At 35.9% G+C, this 18,268-nt stretch overlaps 1 protein-coding gene across 16 annotated transcripts in view; it reads right to left on the bottom strand.

Moving 5' to 3' along the window:
- Nucleotides 1-18,268, bottom strand: part of LOC135216344 (eye-specific diacylglycerol kinase-like) — an 818,192-nt gene that overhangs the window by 263,535 nt on the left and 536,389 nt on the right. For 5 of the 16 annotated variants that reach the window (XM_064251563.1, XM_064251569.1, XM_064251567.1 and 2 more), the window contains one exon: nt 3,315-4,623. The exons of the other annotated variants lie outside the window; for them this stretch is intronic. In XM_064251563.1, the coding sequence (XP_064107633.1) occupies nt 3,315-4,468 (1,154 nt within the window). In that variant the 5' untranslated portion in view covers nt 4,469-4,623. The remainder of the gene's footprint in view (nt 1-3,314; nt 4,624-18,268) is intronic. 16 annotated transcript variants of the gene reach the window in all.

The raw sequence follows: 18,268 nt of genomic DNA, 5'->3' as shown, positions 1-18,268 counted from the left end.
TATACTATATCCATATAGTACTATAATAATTGATTATAATATATATACACACATATATATATATGCGTATGTGTGTGTGTCTGTGTGTGTTTGTGTGGGGTTGTGTTTATTAGTGTGCGATGGCAATTGACCGAATGTTGCAATTAAAATTATTTATCTGACTGAGTCTACTTTAATTAAAATGAATATCAGTATAAAGTAGGATCATACATACCTTTATCATTTCCTTCAGATTGACTGGACAAATGAAGGGCTTTGCTTAATTATACAAAATGTCAAAAGATTATTGCATACATACATACATGCATACATGCATACATACATACACACATACATACATACATGGCCTTCTGCTGACGAGGGCAATATCAATTTGCCCACATGGGCAAGAATAAATTAGCTCTATAAAGGAAACTTAGTGATCACATTCACTAGACCTATAGAAATATGAGAGCCATATCTAGATCGCTTCAACTCTGGTCTACGTAGTGATGACAAACAAACCCGGTGCCCAATAATAATTCCTAAATGCAACAGATCTTTTTGCAAGAATCGGGAAATCAGAGCTACACAAACGAGTTTTACATACAAATGTTAAACAACATTTCGAGAAGATGCCCCTGAATAACGTCAATTCGGTTGCAGCGTTGTTTCACGAGTTTAGAATTGCAAATAAGATGGCCATTCGAATGAGGCAACCCATATACAATCGGAGGCTACCTCACACCGACAGAATATATACCATCCGTTCCATTGAAGAAAAACAGAAAATCGCAAATGAATACCAAGTTCGTTGAATTTTAAAAACCTAAAACTGAGAATATTTGAATATCATATAAATGTGGAAAACATTAATGAGAACATAAAAACATAAGAACAAAACGACCTGTAAAATCATTAACAGGATGAACTAAAAACCGCAGTCCAGTGCTTAGGACTTTCAAAAAGACCCAGGGGGCTGCTAAGGCGACGGTACAGAAAATCTCGAGGGAAATTAAGAAAACGTAGGCGCGGCCTTTAATGATCTCTCATTATTTCGAGAACATTAAATGTTCCATAAAAATTGTCTGGGCGTATAATGTAATTCGTTAGTTTGCTTGAATAATAACACTGTCAACAAAGGGGCCTATTGAATAACGGCATGTGCAAACAAATCTTCAGTGCGACTCTATCCCATATCATGAGACGGAGAAATGAGACCTAGACCTTGATGAGGGCATTTCATTTCTCCTTCATTTCGAGTACATAACAGTACAACCAATCAAAGAGCCTACCTCACCTTCATAATCAAATTCCATTTTATAAAAGTGAAAATCCCATCCTAAGAGGCAAAACAAGATCAAACTTAACCCAGAAACGATGTTCTTTTTTTCTTTTATAAATATCTTTAACTTAATAAATTTAGATCTCATGACTATTAACGAGAGATGCAGATATTTTCTTTAAATTGCAAACACTTTATTTAACAGAAATTTGTAAGGGAAGTTACCTAAATAACAAAATAAAACAGACAACCGGATCTTAATGGCAGCTTTAAAATAACGATTTTCCGTTGGTTCTCTCTCATTATATGACGGGGAGTCTGATATAAAGACCTATTGAACGTCGCCGTCCAATTCCATAGAGGATCTTTTTCATTTCTAATCCTAGCTTTTCTGTTAATAGTGCTTTTCATTTTAATAGCCTACCTCTTTTCTGTCAAATTTCTTTTTTTTTCTTATTCCTAAAACTTCCTTTCATGGGGGATTCAACAGAGACTAACCTGGCAATCGTACCCAGTACCTAAATATCTGAAATCAACCCTCGCTATCGGTTAAGCTATCAGTCCCACCAGTTAACATTCTTTATCTAACTCTCCATCAGTGAAATTCCTAATATTCTCTCCCTTCATCCTTTTCCTCACTCTTCCACCATCACAGTTTCCATAAACCACCTCTGGTCTCTACAGATTCTATTTCGCTTTACTCCTCGTCTCTCCCTTGTCTTTTTGCTCGTCCGTCTTATTATCCCACATAGTGTATCACTCCAGATGCAACTCTCTTCTCCATGGCTGCCAATTCCTCGTCTTCATCGGGACTCCTCAACCCACGCGTGCCTCAAGAGCGCCTTTTTAAACTTCACTGTCAGACTCGACTCAAAACCCGAACTGGCCCAATCAGTAGATGACTGGGAAGAAGAAGAGCACTTCACCGAACAAATAAATAATCAAAAGTGCCTGGGATCAATTTTGACTGCGCTTCTCTATTAGTCGAAATGGAGGAACTCATCAGAAATGTATGAATTCATTTATACCAAACGTGGACCTTTTCTAAGCCGAAAGACTCATGTTGTTATTGACTCATACAGAGCTTCGCTAAAACCATCATTCAAAAAAATATGAATACGGAGCAATGATTAAAGTCTTACTATACATACAATACAAACAGATAGTAAATACACACATTATATATATATATATACACACACACATATATGTATATATATATATATATGTTTATATATATCTATATATATTATATATAATACATATAATATACATACATCAGACATACATATATCTATATATATATATATATATATATATATATATATATATATATATATATATATATATATATATATATATATATATATATATATATATATATATATATACTCACACTCACACACATCATCTTCGTAACGCCCACACACTTGCCACACTTACCTTAAAACATAAGCTACAGTCTATACCCAAACATTTTAAGGTTTATTCATTTAACAACTCATATGAATAAAAATTGGACCATACAGAGAAAAACACAATCATTTCCAATAAAATATATACACTATCAAGTAACAAAACTTTTCATCAACCCATACAAAAATCAATCCGAATGATCTTACATACTATACACTTACCGTTTCTTTGAGGTTCAAGACACGTGTGACTTAACAGCAAATGGAGACCATGGATTATATCATATGTTATAATAAAAATAAAAATAAAATAGAATAACGCCTGACATATAGTAATTACACAGTGAAGAAGTTACAGGCTATTTGTATTAATGCAAGAAATAATCATGCAAGAGTGACCTTAGTTTTCGATGACCTAGGGTATACTAAAACAAATGCTCTGAAATACTGCATAATGGCAAAAGTTTGCTTATAATATTGACATTGAAAGGTCTCTTATTACGGCAGTTGTGATAATAACTTGATTTGTACATACGAATAGCCATATGTATCAAAAATCCAAATATTCAAGTGACCTTGACTGAAAGAAGAGAAACGAGTGACTCAACAAAATCTCACTACCTAACGTTACGTACCTGGCAGTTTTCGGCGAGGTCACAACCACCTTATAATTGCCATCTTCTTCTGTTGGTAATTCGATGTCGATGCTTTTCGAGCGAAGAGCTTTGGGCGGTTCAAGGGAGCAGGACCTCGTTAAGCCTGTCGTGCCCGTTTTAATCATTAGCTCTTCAGGTTTTGGGAAGCTAGCGAAGGAGATGTCGAGGGAAGCTGCCCGGTCCCGCCGAGCAGGGACTTCTAAAAACACGTCTGTCACCTCAGCCCCATCTGGCCCCTCGGCTCCTTCGCCAGTCCCTGAATCTTCGCTCGCCTTTGGTTCGACAGTTCTTGCTTGCTGCTCCATAGCTGCTTGCTCTCCACTCTGCTCACCATCCCCATACTCACTCGAGGAACCCAAATACATGAAGGACCCGTGATGGCTGTATCCGCCATCGCTTAAATCGAAACTGTTTTCCTGCGAGCTGAGCTCGGTACTCGTGTTCATGCAAAAGACAGCCGGCTGGCGTTCCAGTTTGGGCGAGACTGTCTTGCTTCTTGGGGATGTGACTACAGACGTGGGGATCTGTATGTCTTCGTTCGTAGGGGACGCCGACGACGGCGAATTCGGACTGAGAGTCACTTTGATGCCGCAGATGACCTCGTGCAACTCGTCGCTCGAACTGTTTTCGTCCCAGTCTTCTTCCTCCTCCTCCTCCTCCTCCTCTTCTTCCTCCTCCTCTTCATCTTCGGCTTCTTCTCTCGAACTGTCTAAACTGCTAACAAAATCAAGCGACATATTGTAAGGGATTCGCCTGCCGTCGCAACTGCATCGACGCGCGATCTCTTCTACATAGATACAATGGACGCACTGCTGGCTCGCTTTGTCAAGTGACAAAGGACGCGAGTTCTTCTTGCGGGACGATGGGTAGCTGTCGTCCACGTCGCCGCAGCCGGAGTCGAAGCTCTTGGACCTCTTGGGCCCCAGGTATGGCACCCGCAGGAGAAACGACTGCCGCTCTGCAGGCGACGAGGACGACGACGACGACTCTCGGCGGCCCGGTTTCAGCTGCATCTCGTCGAAGGACGCTGAACGGATCTGTGGCGGCACCTCCAAGCTGTTCTGCTGCTTCATCTCGGCGCCCGTGGGCGTCCGAGACCGCATCAGGGTGTGGCGCAGCTTGGCGATGTTCATGACGAGGCGTGGGGGTTGTGTAGGGCGCGGGGCGTGGGCGCGTGTCACTTGGGTCGCCTAGGGCGATCCTCCCCTGGGGGTCCTGGACACCCCAGGGGCTCCTTACAAGGGCCACGTCACCCCGCCCCTCTCCGGCCTTCCCCTGACGCCAGCCCCTGATGGAACAATGAATGTGTTATGACGACGAGATCGGTTAGCAAATGGATAGTTTAGCAACCACTACACTTCCAGAGAGAAAGGACATCGCAACACGGAACCAAAATGGCGAAGGGTTTAATTCAAAGAATCTGTAAGTAACAACGCACTTGGCCCTATCATCAGGAAGTCAAATTTGACATCAGCGTTGGGTATTTGCGTAAAGCTAAGTGATGTAAGACTTCTCTATTACCGTTGTCGTGTCTATCAACTAACAAATGGTTAATATCAATGCAAAAACTGAAACATTACAATACAGCTCCTTCGTCAACCAATAATACTCAAATAATGCCATGCTTCAAATGACCCTTTAATGATGAGGAAACTACTGAAATGCCAAAGAGATCGTTGCAAAATGAAAATCAATTATCATAAAACTTTTTGAAGAACAAAAGTGGTCTGAAACGTCTGAAATTCGTGACATCTGAATATCTCTAATTAATACTGGCCAGGGAAATGAGTGGCTTTAGAAAAATGTGAGGTAGTCTTCAATTAAATAGAAAGTATTATATACTGAATATATATATATATATATATATATATATATATATATATATATATATACACACACACAATTCAGTAGCACGTTTAGAAAAAAAAAGTGTCCACAATAAGTTCTGGGGTAAGTTGTGGGACTTCTTTATGGAATGGCAGACTTTTGTTACTCAATTAATCCGAATGCTATGACCTTGCAGTTTGTCCACAATGCTTTTCACATATGACCAAGAATTTACGTTCTTTTTTTCTCTCTCCCTGTTCTAACGATGATGATGATGATGATGATGATAAACAAAAAATAAAACAATTTGGTAAAGTCATGAGGTCCGAAAAGACATTTCTTTGAAAGACGATTATAATCTTCCCAATCATCAGTCGAAGCAGAGTAATTTTTCTTTTTAGAATAAAAAAACTTCATCAAATTTCAATCGCTAGTTTCTGACACTTCGAATACCAACGCCCCCTAAAAACTGATCTCTTTTTTTATTCCTTCGCGAGCCTATCGAAGAAGATTAGTATAATTGGCAGGTCATCTGCCAACCATAGCCTGTGCACAAGGTAAAGAAGACATTTTTACAAGACGACAACACACGAGACAACATTCAGTCAAGTATACGATATGAAAAACGTTCCCAACACGATATATACAAGGTTTCCGTATTTCATTTTAAGGAGTTAACATATAATCCTTCCTACATTGACTTGAATTAAATTAACAAAATTTACCTAACGTTTAAAATTTTTTACTTTTTCATCAAATCAAAAACTATTAGGTAAAAGATCAATACCTTTGGTGACCTCCTTTGGGAGGAATTTCATATAAATGAACATACATATTGTGGCGCGTATGATATGTATGTATGTATGTATTATATAATGACACACACACACACATATATTATATATATATTATATATATATAATATAATATTATATATATATATATATATATATATATATATATATATATATATATATAGATATATATTATCTATATATATATATATATATTATCTAGATCTCCTATCTCTCTCTCCTCTCTCTCCTCTCTCTCTACTATATTAGTATAGAATATATATATATATAATATTAATATATATTTTAGATATAGATATTATAGTATTATATATATAAATTATAATAATATAATATATATATATTATTATATTATATATATATAAATATTATAAATCATAAGATATTATATATATATTATATATATATATATATCTATATAATATTATATATTATATAGTATATATTAGATAGATAGATAGATATATCTATTCTATCTATCTATCTATCTATCTATCTATCTTAGCTATCTATCTATCTATCTATCTATCTATCTATCTATATATATATATATTATATAATATATATATATTATATGATATATACAAATTCAAGCTACAAATGTCCTTTAATATCTAAATTCACTTGTTTACCTCCCCAAATGATATATTTTCATATATTGACCGCAAGGGGGAATTTTTTAGTTGAATAATGCAATTTCGTCCCCACCCCCCATGGGATCGAACTCCACTCCGTCCAAGTGGACGGGGACGAAATATATTATATACGCCACGAATATTAATATATTAAGCTCGCCACAATATTTATGTGAACTTGGGAATGTGAACTTATTTGATTGAATAAACGCTTATGTAATTCTGATAGATACATACTTACACTCAAACACACGCACATATGTATGCGTGTGTATGTATTTAAGTATGAACGTCTGTATGTATGCATGTATACAGACAGACAGACACCTATCAGACAAGCACAGACGTTCATCTAATCAAATTTAAGTTCAGGCTCTCAAGATCTCAAGCCAAGTGCTTCTCCAAAGCATAACCTTCCCTACAGCTCGACCGACGAAACTTCACGTCAGTTTGAGGTCGACTTTTCCTTTCATTCGGGGTTAATTTTCGCGATGGACGGTTATTAAAGACTAAGTAAGGGGCCAGAAACGGTCACCCAACTTCTGCAAAGGCATCTAATTCCGGTAATAATGGCTGAGGTCGTGTGAGAGAAGGCCAAGGACGTTCTAGGCGAGTAGACTACTTCCCTAAACGCAACTTGACTTCTGAATTGGATCCTGCGATAATGGTATTTGTTTTGATGGACAAACCCTAATCCTTGGTTAATCCAATTTCGCGCGATGACGAGGCAATTGGATTACTTGACTCCATCATGGCTCCCGGATCTTCAAGTGGAGGGGGAGACGGACTCTCTTGGAAATACAGGTTACCTTAAATAGACTACGTGTCTCGCAAACATACAGACGAGAAACCATTGTTCACTTTCTGGAGAACAATGGTTTCTCCAGAATTGGCTGAGAACGGGTTTTATTGCTTACGGCTGTATTTACTGAAAAAAGAACTACGCCAACCACGCTGTAACAGTCTCATACTCTCCCCTAGGTTTTTCTTATTCCATTCACAAAATCTTCTTACGCCCTTACCGAAGCCCTATGCTCCTATCGGGTCTTACGCTACAGCCGAAGCTTTTCAGACGCTCCAGCCAAAGATCTTTTCATGCTGCATCAAAGGACATTTTGTACTCTGCCGAATCTTTTGTCAGCCTCACATCAGCGCTCTACTTGCGCTTCTTTCGATATATGTACGTTCTAAAAAAGGTCTTTTAATGCTCTGTCAAATGTCGGCGGGTGCTCCTATCTAAGGTCTGTTTATGGCGCCACCTACGACTGCCCATCCTTTGATGGAGAAGTAACGATAAACCAAAGCGGAAGAAAAGCTACACCAAGTCGTCATTCTTCCCATTAATCATCCAAGTTTATGTTTATACACTGGACGTTGGGTATTGGTTAAACGTTGTAGCTTCTGTAACTTCAGGCCGTACCTTCGCACGTTGGAATACATTAAACAGTAAAAATAGAAGGAAGTGAGACCTTCAGTAACTATGAAGAATTATTTGTTAAAATTTCTTATTCATTAAAGCCATAATTATGTTAATGTCCTATAAATATGAAAACTAGAGAAGAGAGAGAGAGAGAGAGAGAGAGATGAGAGAGAGGAGAGATGAGACGAGAGCGAGAGAGGAGGAGAGAGGAGAGAGAGCCGGAGAGAGAGGAGAGAGATTAGAGAGAGAGAGAGAGAGATATGTTTTAACCAAAATGCGAAGCAAGAGAATTAAGTTTATAAAAGGCACAAATGAATAACAGGCATACTTGTTAATATAAATTGTGAAGCATCATCTGAATCAATGACGTTTATACTTTTAATAAATTCTCTAGCTATCAAAAGCATTTAAAGCACAAGTACAAACAAAATGCAGCCTAACACTTGTGTTTCAACTGTTTAAGGTATTTCCGAGTCAATCAAAAGGTTTGAAAATATACAGCGGAATTATAATATGAATAATGAGTCATCGACAACCAAATAAAACAAACGTAAAATCAAATTTACCTGATCACAGTTACGACGTGAAATAAGAGACCCAGATTCCATCTTATATTTCCACAAAATCAAAGAATGAATGTGCAGAAATTTAACAATTCTCTCAATGCGCAAAAAACAAAACAAACATCTCAGAAATCTAATAAAGGTGTTCGGACCCACGAAGGAATGTTTGATCATTAACGAAACTAATCATTAAGTGACATTAATGACTTCCATAGACGCATCATTAATACTAGGATTCATCTAATTAGCATATATTAGCAATATATATATATATATATATATATATATATATATATATACATATATATATATATATATGTATATGATATATATGTATATATATACATATATACATATGTATAAATCTGTATGAACACACACACACACACACACACACACATATATACTATATATATATAATATATATATATATATATATATATATATATATATATATATGTTTAGAGAGAGAGAGAGAGAGAGACGAGAGAGAGAAGAGAGAGAGAGAGAGAGCAATATGAAAATAACAAACTCGAACTGAACTAAAAACATCTACAAGATAGAATCTGTAAGAGTAAACGTTGTAACCTTTTTTGAGTGAGCACCGAGCACTTTGACTACACAAATTATACACTTTAACTCTTTCCTCTACTATACAAGAGGGCCAAAACAGGACAGAATGGGGGAAGCTCCCATAAATATTTATACTGGACACGTACTACATACTCCCTGACCGTAAATCTGCTTCCGTTTGTTGATTCTTTGTTTAGGAACCCTGTGAAGCACAGGGCTGAAGCAGGTCACCCGAAAAGTGATAGTTGTGACCCTAATAAAATTTTACATAACTGCCCCAACAAGATTAATCTTCAAACGGCTGCGAAGGCCCGTTTATCAGATTTACAAGTTGCGCTGTCCTCTGCATATCGTTCAAGTTATAGTCTCAGGAACAGCAGTCAACCTAACAAAAACACTACTGACGCACCGAAGTGATGAAAAATATTAACAAAACGGTACAAAAGTAGGGTGAAAAAAGTCAAGCCCAGACATATGGGCAATGAATATTCATCGCTTACACAACTTGGCTACAACCCTTCATTTAGGGATGCCAACCTCTAGATGATTTCGAATTTTGAACAAATGCAAAGAATAAAATGTCGGCTATAAAGGAAGACAAAATTCCTTTCGCCTCGAAGATATGAAGCATATATGGAAGACATATGACAGACATACAAAAGAGAGAATTCGTCAGTGACCATAGTGGGAACATACAGTGCGTATATCTACAAAAATGCGGTCTACCATAGAAAATCATATGGTGGAGAGAGAGAGAGAGAGAGAGAGAGAGAGAGAGAGAGAGAGAGAGAGAGAGAGAGAGACATAAGAAATCATTGCGGTTTATTTAGGGCCAGTATGAACTTTCAATATCCATCTACATATATATTAAGCATCTAAAGTAAAATCAGCACAACTCAGGTTTCTGTGTCAAAGTTTATTTTCAGCTGAAGAAATTCCCGCTGATATAGTGTTCAACAGAATAATTCTTTCTCAAGACCGTGAATCAAAGAAAACGAAGGATAGCCCCAGCAAAATTACCATTTAAAATTAATTCACAACCCTGTCACCTTCACGAGAGGATTTAGACACGACTTATACTATTACTGTAATATTTGACAAAAGCCATGGCACATTAAGCTGGTCGTGAAAAAGATCCATCCTACACACAGACACACACACACACAACTCCCATGCAGCTTTTACATCTACGATGTTACGGCATTTGATCGTTAGTCGTTACAAGTGAGCTCTTCTATATATTCAACCCAAAATTAAACGTTTTCTCAAAAATTCCCAACTTAATGCTACGGGGAGAGAGGGAGAGAATGAATATATTGTGGTCGAGAAACAATTTTTAAAGAAAAAATAAAGGTATATCAACTTTACTTAAACATGAATGGCAATAACTCGTGTAGCGTTGTTCGCAAAGTGGCCATAAAATAAGAAATATGTGAAACCTTTTGAGAAAAATTGAATTAGAACATGAAACCACAAATAAGAGTGCGCAATAAACTCTACAAAATGACGGAAAAGAGAAATGACGCCAACATTCCATGTAATATGATACGAGTATTACCGAAGGCAACTTGATATAACAGTCAACCTTGACACATCGTCGAATAGAGGGGAATATTGTTCGAGATTTCATAAATCAAAGTCCAAATACCTGGAAGCTGCAGCACAGCAAAAAGACTTCCCAACTATACAAGATATAATGTCATTTCAGTAACGCCGTCAGTTTTCTCTTTTATAATGATTATAACGGATAGGTTTCGTCTGACAGTGTCTTACTTCCCTGTAACCATTAATAATATTGTAACGCTATAAAGCTCTCTCTCTCTCTCTCTCTCACACACACACACACACACAAAGTTAGAAGCTAGTGATAGGTGGTGCCAAGAGTGAACTTATTATCATTATATATACTTAGTCTTACATAATCTCAAGTTCTGCAACGTTTCCTAAGGATTAAAGAGAAACAAGTTTAAAGGATATACAAACGTAAACTAGCTATAAAGATGTCCAACTGGCATAAAAATAATAAGCCCTAACGTCTAAAATTGCGTTAGATGCTCAATAAAATAGCCACAGCCATTCCGAATTTGCTTTTTTCTTCTGATGTAAAAGTCAAGATTTATCACCTATATTATACCTAACCAGAATCTTAGGCAGATTTATTCATGCGTTGACTTGAAGGCTTCCCCTTGTTACTGAAAAGGGCTCAGGTATTGATTCCTCAAAATTTCCATTATAGTACATTTACCCCATGAGATCCTATGTGGAACTGAAGTTCGCCAAGATACATCTCTAGACGGAAGACAAGACGCAGCCTTGTATGAATATAATTGCACAACTAATATTGAAAAATTACGAGAGCAAAATATACAACTGACGGAAAATATAAATTAAGCGTATAAACCAATATTCTTTCCATAGGTCATAGAAACGTCTGGAGTGTTAATATTTCATATAGCCTGATCATTTACAAAAACGACGAGTTCTTTCCAGACTACGACACAATCATATATACTCAGATTAAGAAACAGTACAATTGTTTCAACGCAATTAACCACAGCTGAATATTTTGTTTACGTCGGAAAGCCGGACTCACACATAAATACCTGAAGCACCATACCAAAACGTAACAAAATAACTTATATCATATACCGCACATAAATTTTCTATCATTAATGTTTCAGGATTACACTCTACTTCTATCCAGCGTTTCTTTTACGTCAAATTAATATTACGCATTCTCCTTCTTTCAGATTGCAAATATCCTTAACTAGAATTAAACGTTGCTCTTAACGACTAATTCACAAGAACTGTCGTCCGCTCGCCATTCCTGAGAGCACGCTTTCGAGATTGTTCCGTATGATCCACTTGACAAATAAACAAATCAGTCTGATCTACTTTGAAAATGACAATTAAATCGACGAGAGGTAGTTTAATAATGTAACTGTGATAATTCAGCATAGGAAAATAACGCGAGTTCTGTAAACAAAGAAAAAGGTCGAATTGCCAAGTGAATACAAATGAATTTTCATTTCTTCCCTAATGAAGTAGCCAACCAACCTTACGCAACCACGGGTGTGGCACTGAAAGAAGAGAGATCAGGTTTACCGTGATAAATGCTTCAAGGATTATAGATCAACAATGCCATTTTCTATTAAAATGAGCACGTGTTCTCAAATGACATGCTTACGCATATGTGGAAATCCTATAATGTTCTAGAAATAATGAAATTTGAGTACTACAACGGGTCCCTCGAGCATCATGTACGCGCAACTCACGCCATCTGTCACACCTTTCCTTCTCACACCTGCTCCGTCCGTTTTTCACCAAACCACTTACTTTATTCCATCCAGATTACCCGAACTATTTCGTCCACTCTGCACAGTATCCTGTCTACAGTACATTCTCCTGGAACCATCATAAATACACTGAAACAAAATCGAACTACTGTGTTTAATTTTGGGAGTCTTACTTATTTCTGGGTCACATATGCTTAATGAAATTTCTTTTGGAGGAAACATGTTTCCCACCACGTCACACAACGAGCATAACTTGCAGTCGGGACGACTCCAATATCTGACAAACAATTACACGCATTCCTCTTGCCGACAAAGAACATTTACAAGATGCCTCAGCACGCTTCCGTGTGGCGACAGACTAAGAAATATCGTTGGGCCATATGAAAAAGCACGGCAATGGAATTTTATGATGAGATATTAAAGATTTAAGAGAGGAAAACTGTCGAGAAAATTGCTGAGAGAGAGAGAGAGAGAGAGAGAGAGAGAGAGAGAGAGAGAGAGAGAGAGAGAGAGAGAGAGAGAGGCGCCACACCTTATCAATGTTACATGGCGATACAAAGCTCAGAAAGTCGATAACGTCGAAAACAAGAGTGAAGGTTCTCGTCTGTCCAGCTCAAGTGGACATCTTGCTACGCCAGCAGATACGGATGATAGAACCTACTCGGAGAAACAGAAGGGGGAACAGAAATCGCAGTACAATAAAAGTGGTTATGTCAGGATTCTGTCTAAAGTTCATCCTTGATATTGACAAAATATTGTAATTATGAAATGGCGACGCTAGATAAAATTTTCTTCCTGGTTACTTTATACAATATTTTTTTATTGACATGCCGAAAATTTTTATAGCTTTCGCTTCTCACCAAACTAAAGTTAACTAGGTATTTCTCCCCCATCCAACTCCCCCTCCCACACCCAACCACCTTTTCTCTCTCTCTCTCTCTCTGGTAACTATCCTTTGAGTCTTTAATACCAAAAAATCATAGTACTTTTTTCTGTGTCTGTTCGTGTTTTACCTGCAGACGCGTGTGTATTTACACTCTCTAATCATTCTCTCTTCAATGATTCAATTTTCATATTAACCAAGTGGTATTTGAATTATCTTGGGCAGCAAGGCCTTCATTTTGGCTCCATTTGGACGATCACTTATATCTTGAGTGTAACAAGTATTCATGCCGTTTGTGTGTGTGTGTGTGTGTGTGTGTGTTAAATTAACAGAGCCATAAGGGGCGACAAATTCCAATTTCTGTGCCTGGTCAGAAATCTTCCTCAGTTCTTGGGGTTTACCGTAGCCTCTGTACCATACTTATATGCAGTCTAAGACTTACGGTCCCTTGAGTGAAAGTGCTTATTTTGATTCATTACTTGTTCACTTATTCGATTTTTGCATCTATTATTAGTTAGTAATAATGACACAAACACAGCTTTATTCTTGTCTCTTTCCTTCATCTATTTTGTTATATTTTCAAGGGAACCCTATTTTACACAATTTCCGTAAGGTTCGCTTAACAGCAAATGACCATATACTAATTCCGAGCAAAATAATAAATATGGCAATTGCCAGCTGGTCAAACATCAGCAAACCTAACACCTGGCATAAATTCGAGATTGAAACCATTCATGAGGAAATCACATTTAATCTAACTCGAAATATGTTAATAATTTAATTTCAAACATTGCAGCAATCGTAAGGTACACATAAACAGGGCAATTCAAGACTCATAAATGACTAGTTAAGAGATAATGGCCAAAGTTTATGCAATTCTGTTACACAGAATGTTAATGTAACAAGAAATGTTAGTTTAATAGCAGTTAAAATGAAAAAGGAAGATACATTTCAATTGTCAACATAATGACAATACATAAAGGTAAAAGGTAAAGTCATTTAAATGTTATAGAAAAAGGCTCATGTGACTCCTCGATATTCTGTAATTGTTCGGACATAAACGAACGCTACAGTGATTGTTTTAGCTTTAACATTTGATGGAATATCGAAAGGCCGCATAATTCTATGGAGAAAACATTTGTTCAGTGTTCTCTCCGACTAATAGCTTTGGGAAGGTGGCGATTCAGAGAAAGTTTTTATTGTGTAAATAAGTGAGAGACTCAAGCGACGATATAGCTGAAAGAGCAAGGAAGAGAGAGAAGAAGAGAGAGAGAGAGAGAGAGAGAGAGAGAGAGAGAGAGAGAGAGAGGAATGGTGAAAAGGTAATTGTATTATACTTCGTTCTCTGCTATAGTTTGTGTCAGTAAGGAATATAAAGGAGGTTGTTTCATTACACCCAGAAGCTCCCCACAGAAACCTAACAAATCAAGAGTCAATACTCTACTTCGGGAACCAATTAAAAGTATTCCAGGTTGAAAAGAATAAAATAAACGCATAAAAGTTGGGAGAAATTCTTAATTTATATCTTTTAAAATCTATCATGTACGTTTATGTAGTTTTACAGCAGTTATACAGAATCAAAAACTTCAGGTGCGCGCGCGCGCGCGACACCACCACACACACACACACACACACACACACACACACACACACACATATATATTATAATATAATATAATAATATATAATAAAATATATATATACACACACATATATACATATATATATATATATATATATATACTATATATATATATATATATATATATATATATACATATATATATAAATATATATATATACATATATATATATATATATACATATATATATATATACAATATATATATATACATATATATATATATATACCATATATATATATATATCATAATATATATATATATACATACATATATATATATATAATATATATATATATATATATATATATATACTATAAATATATATATATATATATATATATATATATATATATACATATATACAAATATATATATATAGGATACATACTATATATATATATATATACATATATACATATATAATATATATATATAATATATATATATATATATATATATATTATATATATATATATATATGTAAATCGATCAACAAAACCATAGTGAAAAACCATTACTTATTCCTTGTTTATCTTTTTGTCGCTTATAAGCAGACGCATTTTATCTCCATTTTACAAAACTTCATCTCAGTCTTCTAACAATACGTCAGAAAAACGTTATCTCCATTCAAATCTAAAGATAGAAGGTTCATTATCATTAATTAGCATCCTTAAAATGCAACTTCAAATATAGGATTTTAGAAATGAAACTGACATTTAGACACTTTCCAATTTCTATAAATTTCGGAATCTGTATTTTCTTGTGAAATCTGACTATCTAACGGAAGTTCCAGCAATTTAAAAGTCTGCCAGTCATTATTTAACTTATAAATTCACAGCTGTTTGTGAATTGTAAAAAAAAAAAAAAAACTTTACAAAAATTTCCCCTGTATGCTAACGAATGTCTGTTTCCACACGAACAACGATAAACCCACTGATCTCATTCATGATGTCAAAAGGGAAGGGAAAGTGTACATATGGACACAGGGGGATTGATACGGTGGTCCGGTGCTGGAGGGAACAGGCACGTCATCAAGAACTGGGAAAAGACGAGAGAGTATTTTAGTTTGAATATAAATTTGTTCTATATGGATTTAAATACAGAAGGTTAATGCACAGAACTTAATCTAAGATTAGAACTAGCAGATAAAGGGACGCTGTCTGAAGTGAATGTAGTCTGGGTATATATTTGGAGATTGTCGATGAAGGTGGAAAACAGAGTACGGATGCAAGAATGGAAGTTGTTATTGCAAGTTTGAAGATGCTTACGAAGTGACTTGAGATGTAAGGCAGGCTTTTAATAGGTTGATTATCTTAAAGACAATAATTAGTCGATGGATTACAGGTGAGATGCTGTGGTGCAGTATTAAAACTGCAATTGATAGGCTGATCAGTGTGTGTAAGGTTAATGTAAAAAGGTTTGGTAGAGAGGAATGATTGTTCCTTTTTTTAAGGGGAAATAAGACACAGAAGGCTGTAGGTGCTTATTTTTTACCCAGTATAGTAGGGAAGGCGTGAGGGAAGGTGTCAGATGGATAAGTAGTGAAGAACAGTTGTAGATTTGATAAGGATGAAGTGTGTGTGGATAGAGTGCTTATTATGAAAAGTTATGAGAAGTTTGTATGTAAAGGGTACAAGGGAATGTGCCATACAGGGCCTCGGAACAAGCGATGATAGAATTGGAATGTATGGTATAGACCTAGGGCACGTTGCTGAGAGTTCATAAAAATTTTCAAGACAGAAGTTCCGCAAGTTAGAGAATGACTGGTTTGCTATAAAAATGAAACAGGGTTTTCGTCGATTCTAGAGGTCAGGGATAGGTAGCATGTGTAGTTGCACAAATGCATGATAAGAAAATGGGTAATGAATATTGATGTACAATATATATAATAGATATAATATATATATATATATATATATATATATATATATATATATATATATATATATATATATATATATATATATATATATATATATATATATATATATATATATATATAATCATATATATATATATATATAATATATATATATATATATATATATATATATATATATATATATATATATATATATACTATCTATATATATATATATATATATATATATATATATATATATATAAATAGTATATATGTATATGTGATATGCATGTGCAAACAAAAGATATAATCAAAGAATGAGGTAAAATTACATTCTCCTGTAACTCGAATTCCTTTTACACACCTTGGAAATCATAACTTCGCAATCAATCAAACTCCCCGAATCCTGCTGAAGGAATATCTCACTAAACAGCGCAACGGTGAAAAAGAACAATAAATCAAAGAGATGCCAAAGGATATCTCGCAAACCCGAGGGCATAAACGTCTGTCTCGAATTCTGTGGAGACATCTTTGAAGAATCCATCCAACGCAGTTGATTGTTCCTTTAAAGTTGAAGCCGTCGGGAATTTTGAGCCTCAAGATGTTGCTTGCGCTTGCAAGGGACAAGGTTTCCGTTTCACTTGCTTGCAACTTCTCCTTCTCTGGCTGACTATCTCTTTCTGAATCATGAAAACGGAATATGACTGAAACATGATTTTGAATGACAATGAAAGTAACTATTATAAAAAGAAAAGATAGTGATACTGTAATCTCTGTACTCCCAATTCGGCCAGAAACGTAAGGCACGAATTTTACAATACTCCAGGAAATAAAGAGGAAACAAACAAACAATTATGTAAGCATGAGTTAGTAAAATTACAGCAACCAAAAATTACAATCAATTGTAATCAAGATCAAGTAGTCTACGACCATTCGACTGTTTTTATTTTTCTTTCCTTGCGGAAAATACGAACATTTTAACTCAACGACGTCCGACGCTTGCGTACCTAACAAGAATTCCACCATTACCACCACGTAAACCCCTTGCTATCAGAAAACACCACTTCTTCCAACAGTGATAACAACAACGCAGCAATCCCCGTCAAACCAGCGTAAAAGAAAGCGCGCATCTTTAAAAGAATATCTAATGAACTCCCGACATAACATGTAAAAAGAGGGTTTGCTTCAGGGTTTCCCAGCTGTTCGAATGGGGTCAGGAAGAGCTCTTCAGAAGTCAGTAGCAAAGGGGAAAATAAACTTCTCTTGGGAAACGAGACTTTTATTATCATCATCCAAGGGAAAGTAAGGCTCGGCTTGGCTACCAAAAAGTGGACTAAAATAATTGCAGGTTATCTCGTTATCTTATGTTCTGTCTCTCCTTCTACACACACACACACATACACAGAGAAAG

Source organism: Macrobrachium nipponense, chromosome 6, assembly GCF_015104395.2.
Source record: "Macrobrachium nipponense isolate FS-2020 chromosome 6, ASM1510439v2, whole genome shotgun sequence".
In the NCBI taxonomy this organism is placed as follows: domain Eukaryota; kingdom Metazoa; phylum Arthropoda; class Malacostraca; order Decapoda; family Palaemonidae; genus Macrobrachium; species Macrobrachium nipponense.
The sequence above is the reverse complement of the archived record's forward strand: the minus strand, read 5'-3'. Positions and strand labels throughout refer to the sequence as shown.